The 17,182-nt window shown below is 38.1% G+C and overlaps 1 protein-coding gene across 1 annotated transcript; it reads left to right on the top strand.

The window, feature by feature from the left end:
• The first annotated feature begins 6,607 nt into the window (after positions 1–6,607).
• Positions 6,608–15,448, top strand: LOC138874658 (uncharacterized). The gene is made up of 2 exons (XM_070153430.1): positions 6,608–6,789; positions 15,154–15,448. The coding sequence occupies exons 1-2, from the start codon at positions 6,608–6,610 to the stop codon at positions 15,446–15,448; spliced, it is 477 nt and encodes a 158-aa protein (XP_070009531.1).
• The last annotated feature ends 1,734 nt before the right edge of the window (positions 15,449–17,182 follow it).

The raw sequence follows: 17,182 nt of genomic DNA on the forward strand, positions 1-17,182 counted from the left end.
AATTGACCTGTGTATAACTCCTGATTTCTCAAATAATTCTATTTTGGTTAGTCCTAATCCCTTAAATTAATTTCCTTCTACTAGTAATTGTGATATGTGTTGTCACATTGAATGGTTGTAGCCGTTTTAAGTGTTTTCTTGGTTCTATTTTAGATATGGCTGAAGAAGGACAAGTTCGAATTACTCCAAGTGGGAGTTCTCGAAGTCAAGGAAGAGGACAACTTAGAAGGGTACGTCGTCGCAGGACTTATTTCTATAATGATTCATACTCGGAGCCTGAAGTCATCAGGAATGTCCCAAGAGCGAGGCAAAATGAGTTAAGGGATTGAAGGGCTGAATGAAGGGAAAGAGAAAAGAAATATAGGGAGTTTAAGGAATTTAAAATGGGTCCTGATGTTTCCGTTCCTGAACATGTACACCTCTTTAAGATAAAAGAGCTGAATTGGCTAATTACGTAGAATTTACTGATTGGGAAGCATTAGCTATTTTAGCGGACTCTTTTCGAGAGCCTTGGGGTGAAATTTTAACTGAGATTTATCATGATGTTTGACCTAGTGCACCTTTTAGCGTATATGAGCAAGAGTTAGTGTTCGATTGATATATGGATGTCCTAGCAAATATGTAAATTGTTATTATGTGTTTTATTTTAATGAAATTTATATTACGTTCTTTGTCTCACAAGTTACATACATTGTTTATTATATCTTTTTGTAATGGATTGAGACTTAAAATATGTATACACTAAGAAGTGATCTTAATATTAATTAAAAATATTTAGATATGGATGATGAATGGAAACGTAGTGACCGCTCGATTCTATACTAAATGTAGAATTAATATTATAATTAATTTTCTTGAGTGTGTAATCACATGCATAAATTAACTGAAGTATATACTGATGAGTTAAACTTGTAATATTGTCTCTAATATCATGCATGGTATCAAAAAAATATCATTGCTGACTTGAACAAGGGTGACAAACTGAATGGTGAAAATTATGATATCTGGAGTCGTAAGATGTGGTATGTACTCGAAGAGCAAGATGCTCTTGAAAGTATTAGCCATGTTATGAGTCACCCAGAGGAGGGTAACACTGCTCAACATAGGTGGGATCTGGAAACTTACAATGTTTAGAAAAAGAAAGATTCCACTTCACGTGGAATTATTGTAAGTTCAGTTGCTGATGATCTCATCCACGAATGTGAGCAATTTCCTACTACTCAAGCCATGTGGGCACATTTAAAAGAGGCATATGGGGGTACGACTGTGACTCGCCTTCGACAGCTGGCAATCAAGTTTGACACGTACAAAAAGCGTCATGATCACGGTGTCAAGCAACATCTAAGGGTGATGTCAAATATAATTGCTCAACTCAAAAGTGCTGGCCATGTTCTCTCTGATGAGCAGTAGGTTCAGGCAGTGATTCGGTCTCTTCCCAATAATTGGGAACATTTGAAGGTTAACTTGACCCACAATGATAGTATCAAAACTTTTGCTAATGCTGCCCGTCATGTGGATCTTGAAGACGAGCGGCTTGATGTTGCTAAAGCCGTACCTAATGCCTTTGTGGCAGAATCAAGTGGTACAAAGAGATCAAGCTTCAAGCGCAAGAGAAACTGGAAAAACAACGTAAAGGGTAAGGAGATCGGAGAAGGACCCTTCAAGAAAAGAAATAAGCCAAATTCCAAGAAAGGAAAACGGTTCTACAAGAAGAAAGACAAGAGCAAGATGAAGTGTTACAATTGCCAAGTTCCAGGGCATTTTGCTCGTGAGTGCACTGAGCCGAAAAAAGTAGCATTTCAAAACGCATCTCTTAGTGCTATATATGTTTCTAGCACTATTTTACTAACTGAATCTTATCCTGCGTGGATTGTAGACTCAGGGGTATCACACCTCCTTTTTCTGGACATATTATAGCGATATAGGGACACCCAGCACCACTATATCCTGCCAACCCATCTTACATCCCACCCTTGGCTCAAGTTCAGGAGCCTACCACTTCCCACACGTCTTCAGCTTTCCCTTATCAGGCCCAGGGTTATGGTACCATGTCATACGCTCCCCCAGCTCCACCCTCCAAACAAAACCCTCCACCACCCATGGTTCCCGTCTTTGTGGCACCTCCCCCAGCTCCACTACATAGATCATCCAGTGAGCCGCTCTTCCAAGCTCACGACACCCAATATTACCCTCCCGAACCCACTTTCAAAGCGCCTGAGCCATATACCTCCTCTCCCCATTTTGAAATCCCGGGAGAAGTTGAGAAACCGGTTAAGAATGCAGAACAAGAGGAGGTGATTCGTAAAGTCAAAAGCCTGGAGCAATCCTTCAGGAACATGCATGGTTTAGGAAACCAAGTTAGTGTCGCATACAAAGATTTGTGCCCTTTTCCTGATGTACAGTTGCCTGCGGGGTTTAAAATGCCGAAGTTTGACTTATATGAGGGGCACGGTGACCCAGTAGCCCATCTGCGTGGTTTCTGTAGCAAAATGAGAGGGGCCGGGGGAAAAGATGAGTTGTTGATAGCATATTCAACACCCGGTCGAAAGATCAAGTAAAAATGGCAGGGCAGGATTCGGAAATCAGCATCGTAGACCCTTCGAATGAGGTTAAGGTAACAGATGTGGGTGCTATGAAAGAAGAGATGAGGAAATTAAAAGCACAAATGGCTGAAATGCATCAGGCATGGTCGCAGGGACACCCAGCACTACTATATCCTGCCAACCTATCTTACATCCCACCCTTGGCTCAAGTTCAGGAGCCTACCACTTCCCACACATCTTCAGCTTTCCCTTATCAGGCCCAGGGTTATGGTACCACGTCATACGCTCCCCCAGCTCCACCCTCCAAACAAAACCCTCCACCACCCATGGTTCCCGTCTTTGTGGCACCTCCCCCAGCTCCACTACATAGATCATCCAGTGAGCCGCTATTCCAAGCTCACGACACCCAGTAGCCCTGGTGATGTGCATCACGTTATTTAATATATCGCTATAATATGTCTAATTATGCCAAATGACAGTGATTGACAGAATAATAATACATGAATAATCTAAATACAATACAAAAAAAATTAAAACTAAATTAAAAATTTAACATTCCGTTCTTCATTTCAGCTTACAAAATGCCAAAATTACAGTTGTGTACCTGGTATTGCCAATATAAGAAGAAGAAAGTCAGCCACGCAGTAATAACAATACAGCACAGCAACAAAAGTCCAATAGCAATAACAACCCAGGAACAGAGTTTGCAAACCGGTGGAGTATTAATCCCAAAACAAAAGCTTCAAGCTTTGATGAAAAACAATTAATTCTGATTTCAAACAATGAAAGAAAGCAAAAGATTTTTTTTTTGGTTTTTTTTTGAAAGTTTAAATATTTTTTCGGAATTTTCTCTCTTAAATGTTCAGCCTTTTTTTCTCTCTCTTATTTTCTTTCTGTTCAAATTCGTTCTTTCTCTTCTGTATTCTCTCGTCTCTGTCTCCTTATTCTGATTTCAAGACTTCTTATATATAACTCATCCCATAAATCTTTCAATTAATTAAAATCAATACTTTTTCTCTACCCAACCCATTATCTTCCCACTCATCCCCATTACATTAAATAAACATATCACACCACCCCATTATATTTTGTCCCCCATGCCTAACATAAAATAATACAAGATTCCCCCCACTAAATTTTGTCTTGTCCCCCCTTTATATTAAATAACCATATCACAACCCACCCCATTTCATTTTGTCCCCCATGCTTCATATAAACAATTACAAAATGTACAATTCCTAAACTACCCCTCCGACCCTATTGCAAATTACTATTTTACCCCCGAAAGTACTATAAATTACCAAACTACCCATCAGCTATAACACATCAATTAATCAAACTTAACCAAAATATAGACAATATGATTAATTTTTAACAATGTTCAAACAACAAATTTCATGAACATGATTTCTTCAACATTTCAACAACAAATCACATGAACATGATTTCTTCAACATTTCAACAACAAATCACATGAACACAAATTGAACAACAAAGAACAACTAAAATTTGATTGAACAATATTTTAGCAACAAACAATCCTATTTTCGGATTCAACAACAACAACAAACAAGTATATTTAGATTTCTAAATTCAATAATATTGAACTTAAAATCAACTACTCTAAAAACATTACAACAAACAATTCCTATATTAAACTTAAACAAGATTATGAGACAAATTCAAGAAATAATCATAAAGGATAAACAAGAAATCAAACTATACAAAATTCGGATTCAAGAACAATTAAACAAAGTATGGACATGAATTAAATTTATTTTGAACAAAAACAACATGACGGATTCAAATGATTAAACCAACATACTTCCCTATCACAACTAAATTCTTTTAGGCAAATAACAAAACAAAACCTAAGAAGAAACAATTATGAATTTAAACTTGAACTTTAACAATATTGACCATTTTTGGAAAATACATAAAACAAATTGAGGAAACAATTAATTAAACTTCAATTTGTTTCTAACTAACATTAAACTAACAACATTTACCTAAACAATAAAACAAACATGAAAAATTCACCAAATAATGAACAAACTAGAAAATTATTTCAACGAAGAACAAACCAAACAAGAATTGAATCATTTATCGATTTTGGATCCGAAAAATAAGAAACAAAAATATGGACGATAAATGAGATTCAAAAACCAACTAACCGGAAATGAAACGACGAACAACGACCAAACAACGACGAACTCGGACAGTGATCGACGACATCGACCAAAACTCATCCATGTACGCGAACTCGACTGGACTGAAGCAGTAGCATCCGCTACTGCTGGACATCGGAGCTTGAAATGGACGCAGCATGAAGCAGAAGCAGCTGACGATGAAGAGAAATGGACGCAACAACAGCTTAATGAAGAAGCCATAGTCATCGAGGTTCGCGAACTCAACTGGACTGAAGCAGTAGCATCCGCTACTGCTGGACATCGGAGCTTGAAATGGACGCAGCAGTAGCTCGGACGCGAGGAGGAGCAGCGGCGACGGTGTGGTTTGGACGATGAAGCAGCGGGCAGTCCATGGTCGAGCTTGAGCTCGTCAATGGAGAAACAATGCTGGGGCGATGGACTATCGTGGTGGTTGTGTTGTTTGGTTGTGTATGTGTGTGTGAGTGTGACGACGTGAGGGGGTGTTCGTGGGGGAGGGTGGTCGACGTTGCAGGCTGGGGTTTGTGGGGGGGGCAGCCATGGATAGGGTGTTTTGGAGTTTTGAGGAAGAAGAAGGAAAATGAGGGGGGGGTGGCAGATGACTTAGTAGTTTTAGGGTTTTTTCTTCTTTTTTTTGTTTTATTTTGTTTGTAAAATAATAGGGGTGTTGGGTTATGGACTGGGTCGACCCAGTTCGAAATGGACTGGGTTGTAGGGAAGATTGGGTCGGTCGATTCCCCGAGGAAAAGGTTCGTCAAATTTAGAGTGAGTGTCAATATCTGATGGCAAACACTTGTGTGTTTGATAGGGTTAGAGGGGAAATTGCTCTAGGGTATCACGAATGGTTCAGAGGTGACGTGGCATATGGGAGACCGGCTAAAAGACCTCATCTTGAAGATTTTGCCAAGTCGTCCATACAAAAAATCTTCGTCGTCAGTACTTTGAAAGGCCGTGTTTGCAAACCATGGGGAAAAGCACTTTAACACCTATGATTGTGGCTGATATCTTCAGAGCTCTCACTGCGTGCAAAGCTGGGGGCAAATTTTTTGAGGGATGTAACTTATTGTTACAAATGTGGATGATTGAGCATTTGTGCCCGCGCTCTCAGTTATTGAGTTATGGCTCGGCTGAGAAAACTTGTATAGGGGAATTTTGTACGAGAATCAAAGGGGCTGGTCTACCTGAAGGAGTCACGGCTTGGGCATTATTATTTCGGAACCTCGAGGCTAGCCAGATACAGTGGGTGCTTGGATGGTTGTCTGTCGAGGAAGTCATATATATGCCAGCAGCCCGACCGCATTTTTTGTTAATGGGACTCAAAAGCATACAACCTTATGCACCGTATCGGGTTCTGAGGCAACTCGGTAGATATCAAGTAATACCAAGAGATGAAGATTTGAGTACCCAAGTGGTCGAAATTAGTCCTGACGGTCGATTCCCCGAGGAAGAGGTTCGTCAAATTTGGAGTGAGTGTCAATATCTGATGGCAAACACTTGTGTGTCTGATAGGGTCAGAGGGGAAATTGCTCCAGGGTATCACGAATGGTTCAGAGGTGACGTGGCATATGGGAGACCGGCTAAAAGACCTCATCTCGAAGATTTTGCCAAGTCGTCCCAAGAGCAATGGGATTGGTTAGCAAAGGAAGAAAGCTATCGAGTTGAGATTGGTAAATTAAAGAAACAAGTCGAGAGTCTGAAATTTGAGAACAGTGTACAGGTTGCCGAGGATCAAGGTGAAGACTAGTCAGAGAAAATGACGCTCTTAAGGCCCAAATCCGACATTTGAAGATAACCATCGATAAGCAACCGAGGAGCCGATCCGATGAACAATTGGTAAAAAGATTGGAAGGCGAAGTCAGAGAATGGCGGGATGAGCTAGGAAAAGCTGAAAACGTCATGGCAGAACTTAAAGCACGGTGGGCGACAAAAACCGAAGAGCGTCGCCAATACTTGAATCAGTTGAAAAGGGACCATGAGAAAATTGTTGCCAATTTAAAGAGAAAAGTAGTTGCCCTTGAAGGTAAAGCGGTTAGGCAGGCTAGAGACTTTGAAACTGAAAGCGGATATTGTTACAACTTGTTAGCCCAAATGGAGGCAGAAGTGCAACAGCTACAAAACCAGCACTTGCAAGACTCCCGAGCTTTAAAGATGTGCAGCAATCAGATAAGACGCTTGCTCATAGAAAAGAAGCAAACAAAAGACAGGATTAGAGCCATTGCTCATGCTATTGTTAGGAGATGCCGGGTTTGTGAATACATGACCCGTACTACTTTTATCTCAGCAGTGATAATCTATGTGAAGCGAACCATGAATGAGTTAGAGCAGCTTGAAAGGGATTTGGATCCCAGACCCGCGGCGAGGCCGAACGACGCCCCGCGGATACCTAAGTTTGAAGCACTAGAATATGCATAGTCCGTGTCTGTGAGTGTCTACCATTTCGAGTCAGTCTTTTGTATGTCCGTTATCTTTCTGGATTGAGTATGTTTGCAAGCTTAGAGTTTTTGTTTGCTTTCAGATTGCGTTTGTTAGTTTCTTTCCAAAACAAAAGATGTCGAGTTTGTAAGAGTCTGTTTATTAATGAAAGTTGAGCATTTTATTTCCACCCTTATTTTTACATTTATCTTCATGAACTACCAAGATAAACCTGTGCCCATTTGATGCTGCTGGATCAATTGGCCCAATAACATCCATGCCCCATGCAACAAAAGGCCATGGCGCGGACATCGTATGTAATTCTGATGGTGGAGCATGAATCAAATCTCCATGTATTTGGCATTGATGACACTTACGCACAAAACTGATACAATCTCGCTCCATCGTGAGCCAATAATAACCTGCTCGGAGAATCTTCTTTGCTAGAACATACCCACTCATATGCGGTCCGCAAACTCCGGAATGCACCTCAGTCATGATAGTTGTGGCCTGCCGTGCATCTATACATCTCAACAAACCGAGCTCTGGCGTTCTTTTGTACAGTACTCCTCCACTAAGGAAAAACCCACTTGCCAACCGTCGAATTGTTCTTTTCTGATCACCGGTGGCCTGCGTTGGATACACTCCCGCTTTGATGTACTCTTTGATATCATGGAACCATGGCTCTCCATCGATTTCCTCTTCTATCACATTGCAGTAAGCATGCTGATCACGGACTTGAATCTGCAATGGATCAACATAGGCCTTATCTGGATGGTGCAACATTGACGCCAAAGTAGCCAAAGCGTCAGCAACCTCATTATGAATCCTTGGAATGTGTCTGAATTCTATGGCCTGAAAACGCTGGCAAAGCTCATGCAGACACTGCCGATACGGTATAAGCTTCAAGTCCCGTGTTTCCCATTCCCCTTGAATCTGGTGTACCAGTAAGTCCGAGTCACCCATGACCAAGACTTCCCGTACACCCATATCCACAGCTAATCTCAATCCCAATATACACGCCTCATATTCTGCCATGTTGTTTGTACAGTAGAAACGAAGCCGAGCTGTAACGGGGTAATGGTGACCTGTTTCCGAAATAAGTACCGCACCTATTCCTACGCCTTTCATATTGGCGGCCCCATCAAAGAAAAGTTTCCATCCCGACTTCTCAGCTTGTTCTAATTCTTCAATGTGCATTACCTCTTCATCAGGGAAATAAGTTTTCAAAGGCTCATAATCTTCATCAACGGGGTTCTCAGCCAAGTGATCGGCTAATGCCTGTGCTTTCATGGCAGTCCGTGTCACATAGACAATGTCGAACTCTGTAAGTAAGATCTGCCACTTTGCAAGCCTTCCTGTGGGCATGGGTTTCTGAAAAATATACTTCAACGGGTCCAAGCGAGATATAAGGTAAGTGGTGTAAGATGACAAGTAATGTTTCAATTTCTGTGCCACCCAAGTTAGGGCACAACATGTCCTTTCCAGATGAGTATACTTGACCTCGTAAGATGTGAACTTCTTACTGAGATAGTAGATAGCCTGCTCCTTTCTGCCCGTAACATCATGCTGCCCCAGTACACAGCCGAATGAACTGTCCACAACTGTCAGATATAGAATCAAAGGCCTCTCTGGTTCTGGTGGGACCAACACGGGTGGGTTTGACAAATACCCCTTTATCTTATCAAAAGCCTCATGGCATTCATTAGTCCATTTGACCGCGACATCTTTCTTTAACAATTTGAAAATTGGTTCACACGTTGCCGTGAGCTGAGCAATGAACCTGCTGATATAGTTCAGTCTTCCCAACAAACTCATCACCTCGGTTTTGTTTCTTGGAGGTGGCAACTCCTGAATAGCTTTGATCTTTGACGGGTCTAATTCAATACCCCTCCGGCTAACTATAAATCCCAACAACTTCCCAGATGGCACCCCGAAAGCACATTTCGCAGGATTGAGCTTAAGATTGTACCTGCGAAGCCTTTGAAAGAATTTTCTCAAATCTCTGACATGGTCAGATTGCTGTCTAGACTTCACGATCACATCATCCACGTATACCTCGATTTCTTTATATATCATATCATGGAAGATAGTTGTCATGGCACTCATATAAGTTGCCCCATCATTTTTCAAACCAAACGGCATGACCCGATAACAATACGTTCCCCACGGCGTGATGAATGCCGTCTTTTCTACATCTTCCTTGTCCATTAGAATCTGATGATAACCCGCATAACAATCCACAAAAGAGCCAATATCATGTTTGGCACAATTGTCGATCAGTATATGGATGTTGGGCAGTGGGAAATTATCTTTTGGGCTTGCCTTGTTAAGGTCTCGATAATCGACGCACACCCTGGTCTTGCCATCTTTCTTTGGCACAGGCACGACATTGGCTAACCAAGTGGGGTACCGTGTAACCTGAATGACCCTTGCCTCAAACTGCTTGGTGATCTCTTCTTTGATCTTCACACTTATGTCTGTTTTGAACTTTCTCAACTTCTGCTTGACAGGGAGGAGTGCTGGATCAGTGGGCAATTTATGAACCACCAAATCGGTGCTTAGACCCGGCATATCATCATATGACCATGCAAAAACGTCTTTGTACTCATGCAATACTTTAATTATCTCCTCCTTGAGTTGTGGCTCCAAATGAACACTTATTTTAGTTTCCCGTACATTGTCTTGGTCCCCTAGATTAACTGCTTCTGTGTCATTTAGGTTAGGTTTGGGTTTTTCTTCCAAAATGCATGTCATGACCATTGGTACTAATTTGTCTCGCTCAGATAAGTTTCTTTTCCTTCTCTTTTCAAACAGTCATCTGGTTTTGGATTCTTCTTATCCTTAACTCAAGAATCATGGCATTTCATTTTCTTTTGAGGGTTTTATCTAGCTGAGATGTTTCAGTGCCAGTTTTGTTCAATGCAAGCAGAAAGGACTTCAAAGTTCACTACCAGATTCTAGAATTGTAAAGCACAACGTGGTCAGAGCATGTCAAAAACAACTTGATGTCAAGTGGAATACAGGGAATTAACGGAAGTTTCATCGGTGAAATGATTGGGGAATGTCGTGGGAAAGGCGAAAGCTCAAACAAAAAGGTCAGAAAAGTGAAATAACAGCAGGGGTGTAAAACATTTAGGTCGCCAGAGGTTGGGAAATTTAAAAGTTGGTCAGAAAGTCAAGCGGTTCAGGGTCAGTGCGTGGAAATTAGTCAACACAAAGCAAGGCAGTGGAAGGATTTTTCAGCAAGAATGCCATCAACTAACCACCGTTTTAAACTGACAAAATTTTCTTTGATTGAGCAGGGGGAGAAAAGTTAGTTGTTGAAGAGGAATTCTCCAGGAAGGAAAAACAAGCACTAACCACAACCAGTGCACGCGTGATTTGTTGACGCATTTTGACTTCGTCAAGATCGTGATTTGGGTTACATAAATGTACACCCGTATTCAAGAAAATAACCTTATTAAATATGCGCCAAAATACTACGCGTTATGATATTATTAGGTAAGACCGTGAATTTTACTAAATCGCCCATCTTGAAATCTAGGTATTTTCTTATATAAAAATAAATAAATAATATTTAAAATTGTATACAAACAAAATAAAACAAAAAAAAGAAGAAAAAACCCTAAAACTACTAAGTCATCCGCCACCCCCCTCATTTTCCTTCTTCTTCCTCAAAACTCCAAAACACCCCATCCATGGCTGCCCCCCCACAAACCCCAGCCTGCAACGTCGACCACCCTCCCCCACAAACCCAAGCTCACTACCCTGTTAATGAATATTAAATAGAGACATTCATTGTTCTGGGCCTGATAAGGGAAAGCTGACATAACAACATCACCTGACTTATTTATGACTCTTTTTATCGTTTTTCAAATTAGGAAACTCAATATTGCAAACACGGTCTTTCAACGTCTCGGGACGAAGATTTTTAAGGCTGTGTGGGTCAACTGGACCAAATCTTAAATATGGCCCTAAAGTGGCTGTTTATGCAAAGTCAGCCTTCCGGCGTCCCCTTCGGGAACATTCGGCTATGTCTTGATAAAACAGCGTCACCCGACTCCTTAGAAATTTGACATATATATTTTGCTATTATTTTTTTTTATTTTTTTATTTTTTTTTTGTAAAAGGGGAAGTTGACATCACCCGACTTATTTATGACAAAATTAAAAATCTTGACATGTTTTTTTTTGTTTTTTTTATTTATTTGTTTTTGGCTTTTTTAGCAAAAGAGGGGTTGGACCCGATGAGGGTTGCCTACGTATATCACATCCGGTGAGAATCAAACCCGCGTAGTTCGGACAAATTAACCGAACTATTTTAAAACATGACTCTTTTTCATTTTTATTTTTTCCTGGCAAGACAATCTATTTTCCTTTTCTATTTTTGAAAAAGACAAAATAACGATTTTTTTTCCATTTTCAACAAACAATAAAACAGTCTATTTTTCAAAAAAAAAACACTCTTTTTTTCTATATTTTTTAGTAAAACAAAATAAAATATTTTCCTTTTTTTTTCCAGAGTTTCGCCAGTAATTGGTCATTGATTTTTTTTCTAAAATAATCAATTAACTCCCTAACTGATATATTCTTTTTCCTTTTTTTTCTTCAATTTTCCAACATTCCCGAGATTCAGAAACCGGTCAACATGCAAGTTCGAAACAAATATATGTACAGAGCAAGTAGGATGCATCAGAATGGTCTTTTCATTTCAGGTTGCTAGTCCTAGACGGACCCAACCCCTGTGTTGAGTCCCCTAAGTCAAATGCAACGTGATGCAAATAAGCGTTCCTACTAGGGATCCGGCATGAAGTCACGTTATTCTATATTCAAAACCTGGGTCAGTGTACTAGACTGTGTACCCGAGCGGACAACTCGAGTCGAGGAGGGGGCAACTTACCGGGAACCAAAAGGCCATCCGGCTGGGTGTCCCAAGTCACCAGTTTAATCCCGAATCGAGGAAAAGAATGACTCTGTATTACAGTCCGCGAACCAGAAATCCGGATAAGGAATTCTGTTAACCCGGGAGAAGGTGTTAGGCATTCCCGAGTTCCGTGGTTCTAGCACGGTCGCTCAACTGTTATATTTGGCTTGACTATCTGATATAATACGTATTATAAACTTATGTGCAAATTTAACTTTTAAAAACCGCTTTTATCATTATTTATTTTATACAAAATTGCAACGTCGTGAAAACGCATCTCGAGCCACGCCACAACCAGTGCACGCGTGATTTGTTGACGCATTTTGACTTCGTCAAGATCGTGATTTGGGTTACATAAATGTACACCCGTATTCAAGAAAATAACCTTATTAAATATGCGCCAAAATACTACGCGTTATGATATTATTAGGTAAGACCGTGAATTTTACTAAATCGCCCATCTTGAAATCTAGGTATTTTCTTATATAAAAATAAATAAATAAATAAGATTGGAGGACTGCAATTTTTGTATTATTTATTTATTTATTTGTTAGCGAGATCCTCCCTTATTTTATGAATACCCTTTAATGACTACATCTTTATTATTACTAAGTTTGTCCATAATTATGAAGTCAATCTCTACATACTTAAAAATAACATATTAATTACTAATTCAAAACAAATATTAATGGAAGGTAATACTACTAAAATGATAATTACGAACAACATGGAATTGCCCAAAAAAAAAAAAAACTAATTATCCCATAGTTGGATTAAAACATATTGTTAGTATGACTTAAGCTTATTGAAATTAATTATTTACAAATACTGAAAATTAAAAAAAAACTTGATTACTAAACCATATTTCTAAAAGTTAAACAATTTAAACTTAACTAACCTTGTTTTAATTCACATCATGTCCTAATACTTGATTCGCAAATTAATTCATGTTTTAATTGAAATTAACTACATGATTCCGATTAACTTAATGTTGACAAAAAACCTTATGAATAAGGAATTAATCAATTTTTGCCAAACTGATTCAATAACGCAATTTTTTACGTTATTTCTTCTATTTTGATTATTAAACAGTTTTAATTAGTAATCCATCTTGAATATATTTCCTAATAATCCGGTTAAGGCGTTATTTAATATATCGCTATAATATGTCTAATTATGCCAAATGACAGTGATTGACAGAATAATAATACATGAATAATCTAAATACAATACAAAAAAAATTAAAACTAAATTAAAAATTTAACATTCCGTTCTTCATTTCAGCTTACAAAATGCCAAAATTACAGTTGTGTACCTGGTATTGCCAATATAAGAAGAAGAAAGTCAGCCACGAAGTAATAACAATACAGCACAGCAACAAAAGTCCAATAGCAATAACAACCCAGGAACAGAGTTTGCAAACCGGTGGAGTATTAATCCCAAAACAAAAGCTTCAAGCTTTGATGAAAAACAATTAATTCTGATTTCAAACAATGAAAGAAAGCAAAAGATTTTTTTTTTGGTTTTTTTTTTTGAAAGTTTAAATATTTTTTCGGAATTTTCTCTCTCTTAAATGTTCAGCCTTTTTTTTTCTCTCTCTTATTTTCTTTCTGTTCAGATTCGTTCTTTCTCTTCTGTATTCTCTCGTCTCTGTCTCCTTATTCTAATTTCAAGACTTCTTATATATAACCCATCCCATAAATCTTTCAATTAATTAAAATCAATACTTTTTCTCTACCCAACCCATTATCTTCCCACTCATCCCCATTACATTAAATAAACATATCACACCACCCCATTATATTTTGTCCCCCATGCCTAACATAAAATAATACAAGATTCCCCCCACTAAATTTTGTCTTGTCCCCCCTTTATATTAAATAACCATATCACAACCCACCCCATTTCATTTTGTCCCCCATGCTTCATATAAACAATTACAAAATGTACAATTCCTAAACTACCCCTCCGACCCTATTGCAAATTACTATTTTACCCCCGAAAGTACTATAAATTACCAAACTACCCATCAGCTATAACACATCAATTAATCAAACTTAACCAAAATATAGACAATATGATTAATTTTTAACAATGTTCAAACAACAAATTTCATGAACATGATTTCTTCAACATTTCAACAACAAATCACATGAACATGATTTCTTCAACATTTCAACAACAAATCACATGAACACAAATTGAACAACAAAGAACAACTAAAATTTGATTGAACAATATTTTAGCAACAAACAATCCTATTTTCGGATTCAACAACAACAACAAACAAGTATATTTAGATTTCTAAATTCAATAATATTGAACTTAAAATCAACTACTCTAAAAACATTACAACAAACAATTCCTATATTAAACTTAAACAAGATTATGAGACAAATTCAAGAAATAATCATAAAGGATAAACAAGAAATCAAACTATACAAAATTCGGATTCAAGAACAATTAAACAAAGTATGGACATGAATTAAATTTATTTTGAACAAAAACAACATGACGGATTCAAATGATTAAACCAACATACTTCCCTATCACAACTAAATTCTTTTAGGCAAATAACAAAACAAAACCTAAGAAGAAACAATTATGAATTTAAACTTGAACTTTAACAATATTGACCATATACATAAAATACATAAAACAAATTGAGGAAACAATTAATTAAACTTCAATTTGTATCTAACTAACATTAAACTAACAACATTTACCTAAACAATAAAACAAACATGAAATAAACATGAAAAATTCACCAAATAATGAACAAACTAGAAAATTATTTCAACGAAGAACAAACCAAACAAGAATTGAATCATTTATCGATTTTGGATCCGAAAAATACCAAACAAAAATATGGACGATAAATGAGATTCAAAAACCAACTAACCGGAAATGAAACGACGAACAACGACCAACCAACGACGAACTCGGACATCCTACATGCAAAATGCGACATATTTTTGTATTTTTATTAATTTAGAAAATAAACACGCACAGACAAATACAAATAATTATTCAAAATATCACAAAATTGCACACCAAAGAAAAATCATTTTATTTTTGAATTTTTGGGAGTAATTCTCATATAGGGCAAAAATCACGTGCTTACAAGGGGACACCGACCATGTGAGCCGCGATAGAGAAGCATTTATAGAGTTTCGTCGAGTTCCACCTAGATCAAAACATGTATATGTGGGAAATAATGCAAAGCTTGAAGTCAAAGGGATAGGCACTTTCAGAATGGACATGCGTGGTGGCCGATCTTTGATGTTGCATGACGTCCTATATGTTCCAGAGATTCGACGAAACTTAGTATCTGTGTCTGTTCTTCTAGATTTAGATTTCAATTTGAACTTTAGTCGCAGTGGTCTTAGAATTACTTAAGACAATGTTTTTTATGGTTTTGGACATCGTTATGATGGTTTTATTGTGTTAGATTGTAATCCTTCTACGTATAACTATTATGTTGACCGTTGTGTTATGGCATGTTATTCTAGTAAGAATGATGTTGATGTTATTACATGGCATGCAAGATTAGGTCACATAGGACATGATCGAATAAGTAGATTGGCTAAGGATGGACATCTAGATCCTTTCTCTAAAATTAAAATGCCAACTTGTGAAAATTGTCTTGCCGGAAAGATTACACGTAAACCATTTGGAAAGGCTAAGAGAGCCGATTTTCCATTGCAATTAATCCATTCTTATATCTGTGGTCCAATGAATGTGAGGGCTAGGTCTGGTGCTTTATATTTCATTACGTTCATTGATGGTTTCACACGCTTTGGTTATGTCTATTTGATCTCTCAGAAATCTGAAGCACTTGAATGTTTTAAGAAATATATGAATGAAGTTGATAATCAATTAGACAAAAGGATTAAGACCTTAAGAACCGATAGAGGGCGTTAATATTTTTCAAAAGTATTTGAAGGATTGTGCAATGAAAAGAGAATCACCAGACAACTGACTATTCCATACACACCTCAACAAAATGGTGTAGCAGAAAGGAGGAATATAACATTACTGGACATGATAAGGTCCACGATGGCTCAGGCAAATTTACCTATCTCCTTTTGGGGAGATGCGTTATTGACTGCAACCTATATATTGAACAGAGTGCCTTCTAAATCAGTTTCTTCCACTCCTTATGAGGTATGGACTGGTCATAAACCAAACTTAAAGGATTTACGACCTTGGGGTTGTGCTGCATATGTAAAAGATTCCTTTAGCAGTTTGGTAAATTAGGTCCAAAAGGCAAAAAATATATCTTTATAAGATATTCAGAACACTCCAAAGGGTATGTGTTCTTTGGTGAATTAGAGGATGGAAGTGCTACTGAGATTGAATCACGAGATGTCACATTTCTAGAAAATGATTTTCCAAAGAAGGGCGAGGTAAAGAATGGAGAGCCCCTTTATGAAATATTGAACTCAGATAGTCAGCAAGTGTCTTTTGACACAGTTGATAATCAAATTGATCAAGATCTTATTCTTGATCTGAGTGGGAGTGGGAACTCTCAATCCCAAATCCTTCTAACGAACCTGAATTTCAACTACGAAAGAGTACCAGGAATAATACACCCAAACGTACTTATGAAATTGAAGATTATATTTTCTTGGTATCTCCCACAAAAATGGATGAGCCAAAGTCTGTGACTGAGGCTTTATTGAGCCCTGAAAAAGATGAGTGGATGAAAGCAGTGAAAGAAGAATTAGAGTTCATGAAAACCAACAAAGTCTGGGATCTAGTTGATCTTCTGCTTGGGCGTAGAACCATTGGGAACAAATGGGTTCTCAAAGTTAAACGCAAGGCGGATGGGTCAATAGAAAGATACAAGGCACGATAGGTGGCAAAAGGCTTTACTCAAGAAGCTGGAATAGATTATGAGGAAACATTTTCAATAGCTGTGAAGTTTACTTCAATTCACTTACTTTTGGCTATTGTTGCACGTTTGGATTTAGAATTACATCAAATGGATGTGAAGACAGCTTTTCTCAATGGAGAACTAAACGAAGAAATCTACATGGAACAACTTATAGGCTTCATCGTTAAAGGCCAAGAAAAGAAGGTCTGTAAATTGAAAAGATCTATTTATGGCCTGAAGCAATCTTCAAGGCA

This window comes from Nicotiana sylvestris, chromosome 8 (genome assembly GCF_000393655.2).
Source record: "Nicotiana sylvestris chromosome 8, ASM39365v2, whole genome shotgun sequence".
NCBI classification, from domain to species: domain Eukaryota; kingdom Viridiplantae; phylum Streptophyta; class Magnoliopsida; order Solanales; family Solanaceae; genus Nicotiana; species Nicotiana sylvestris.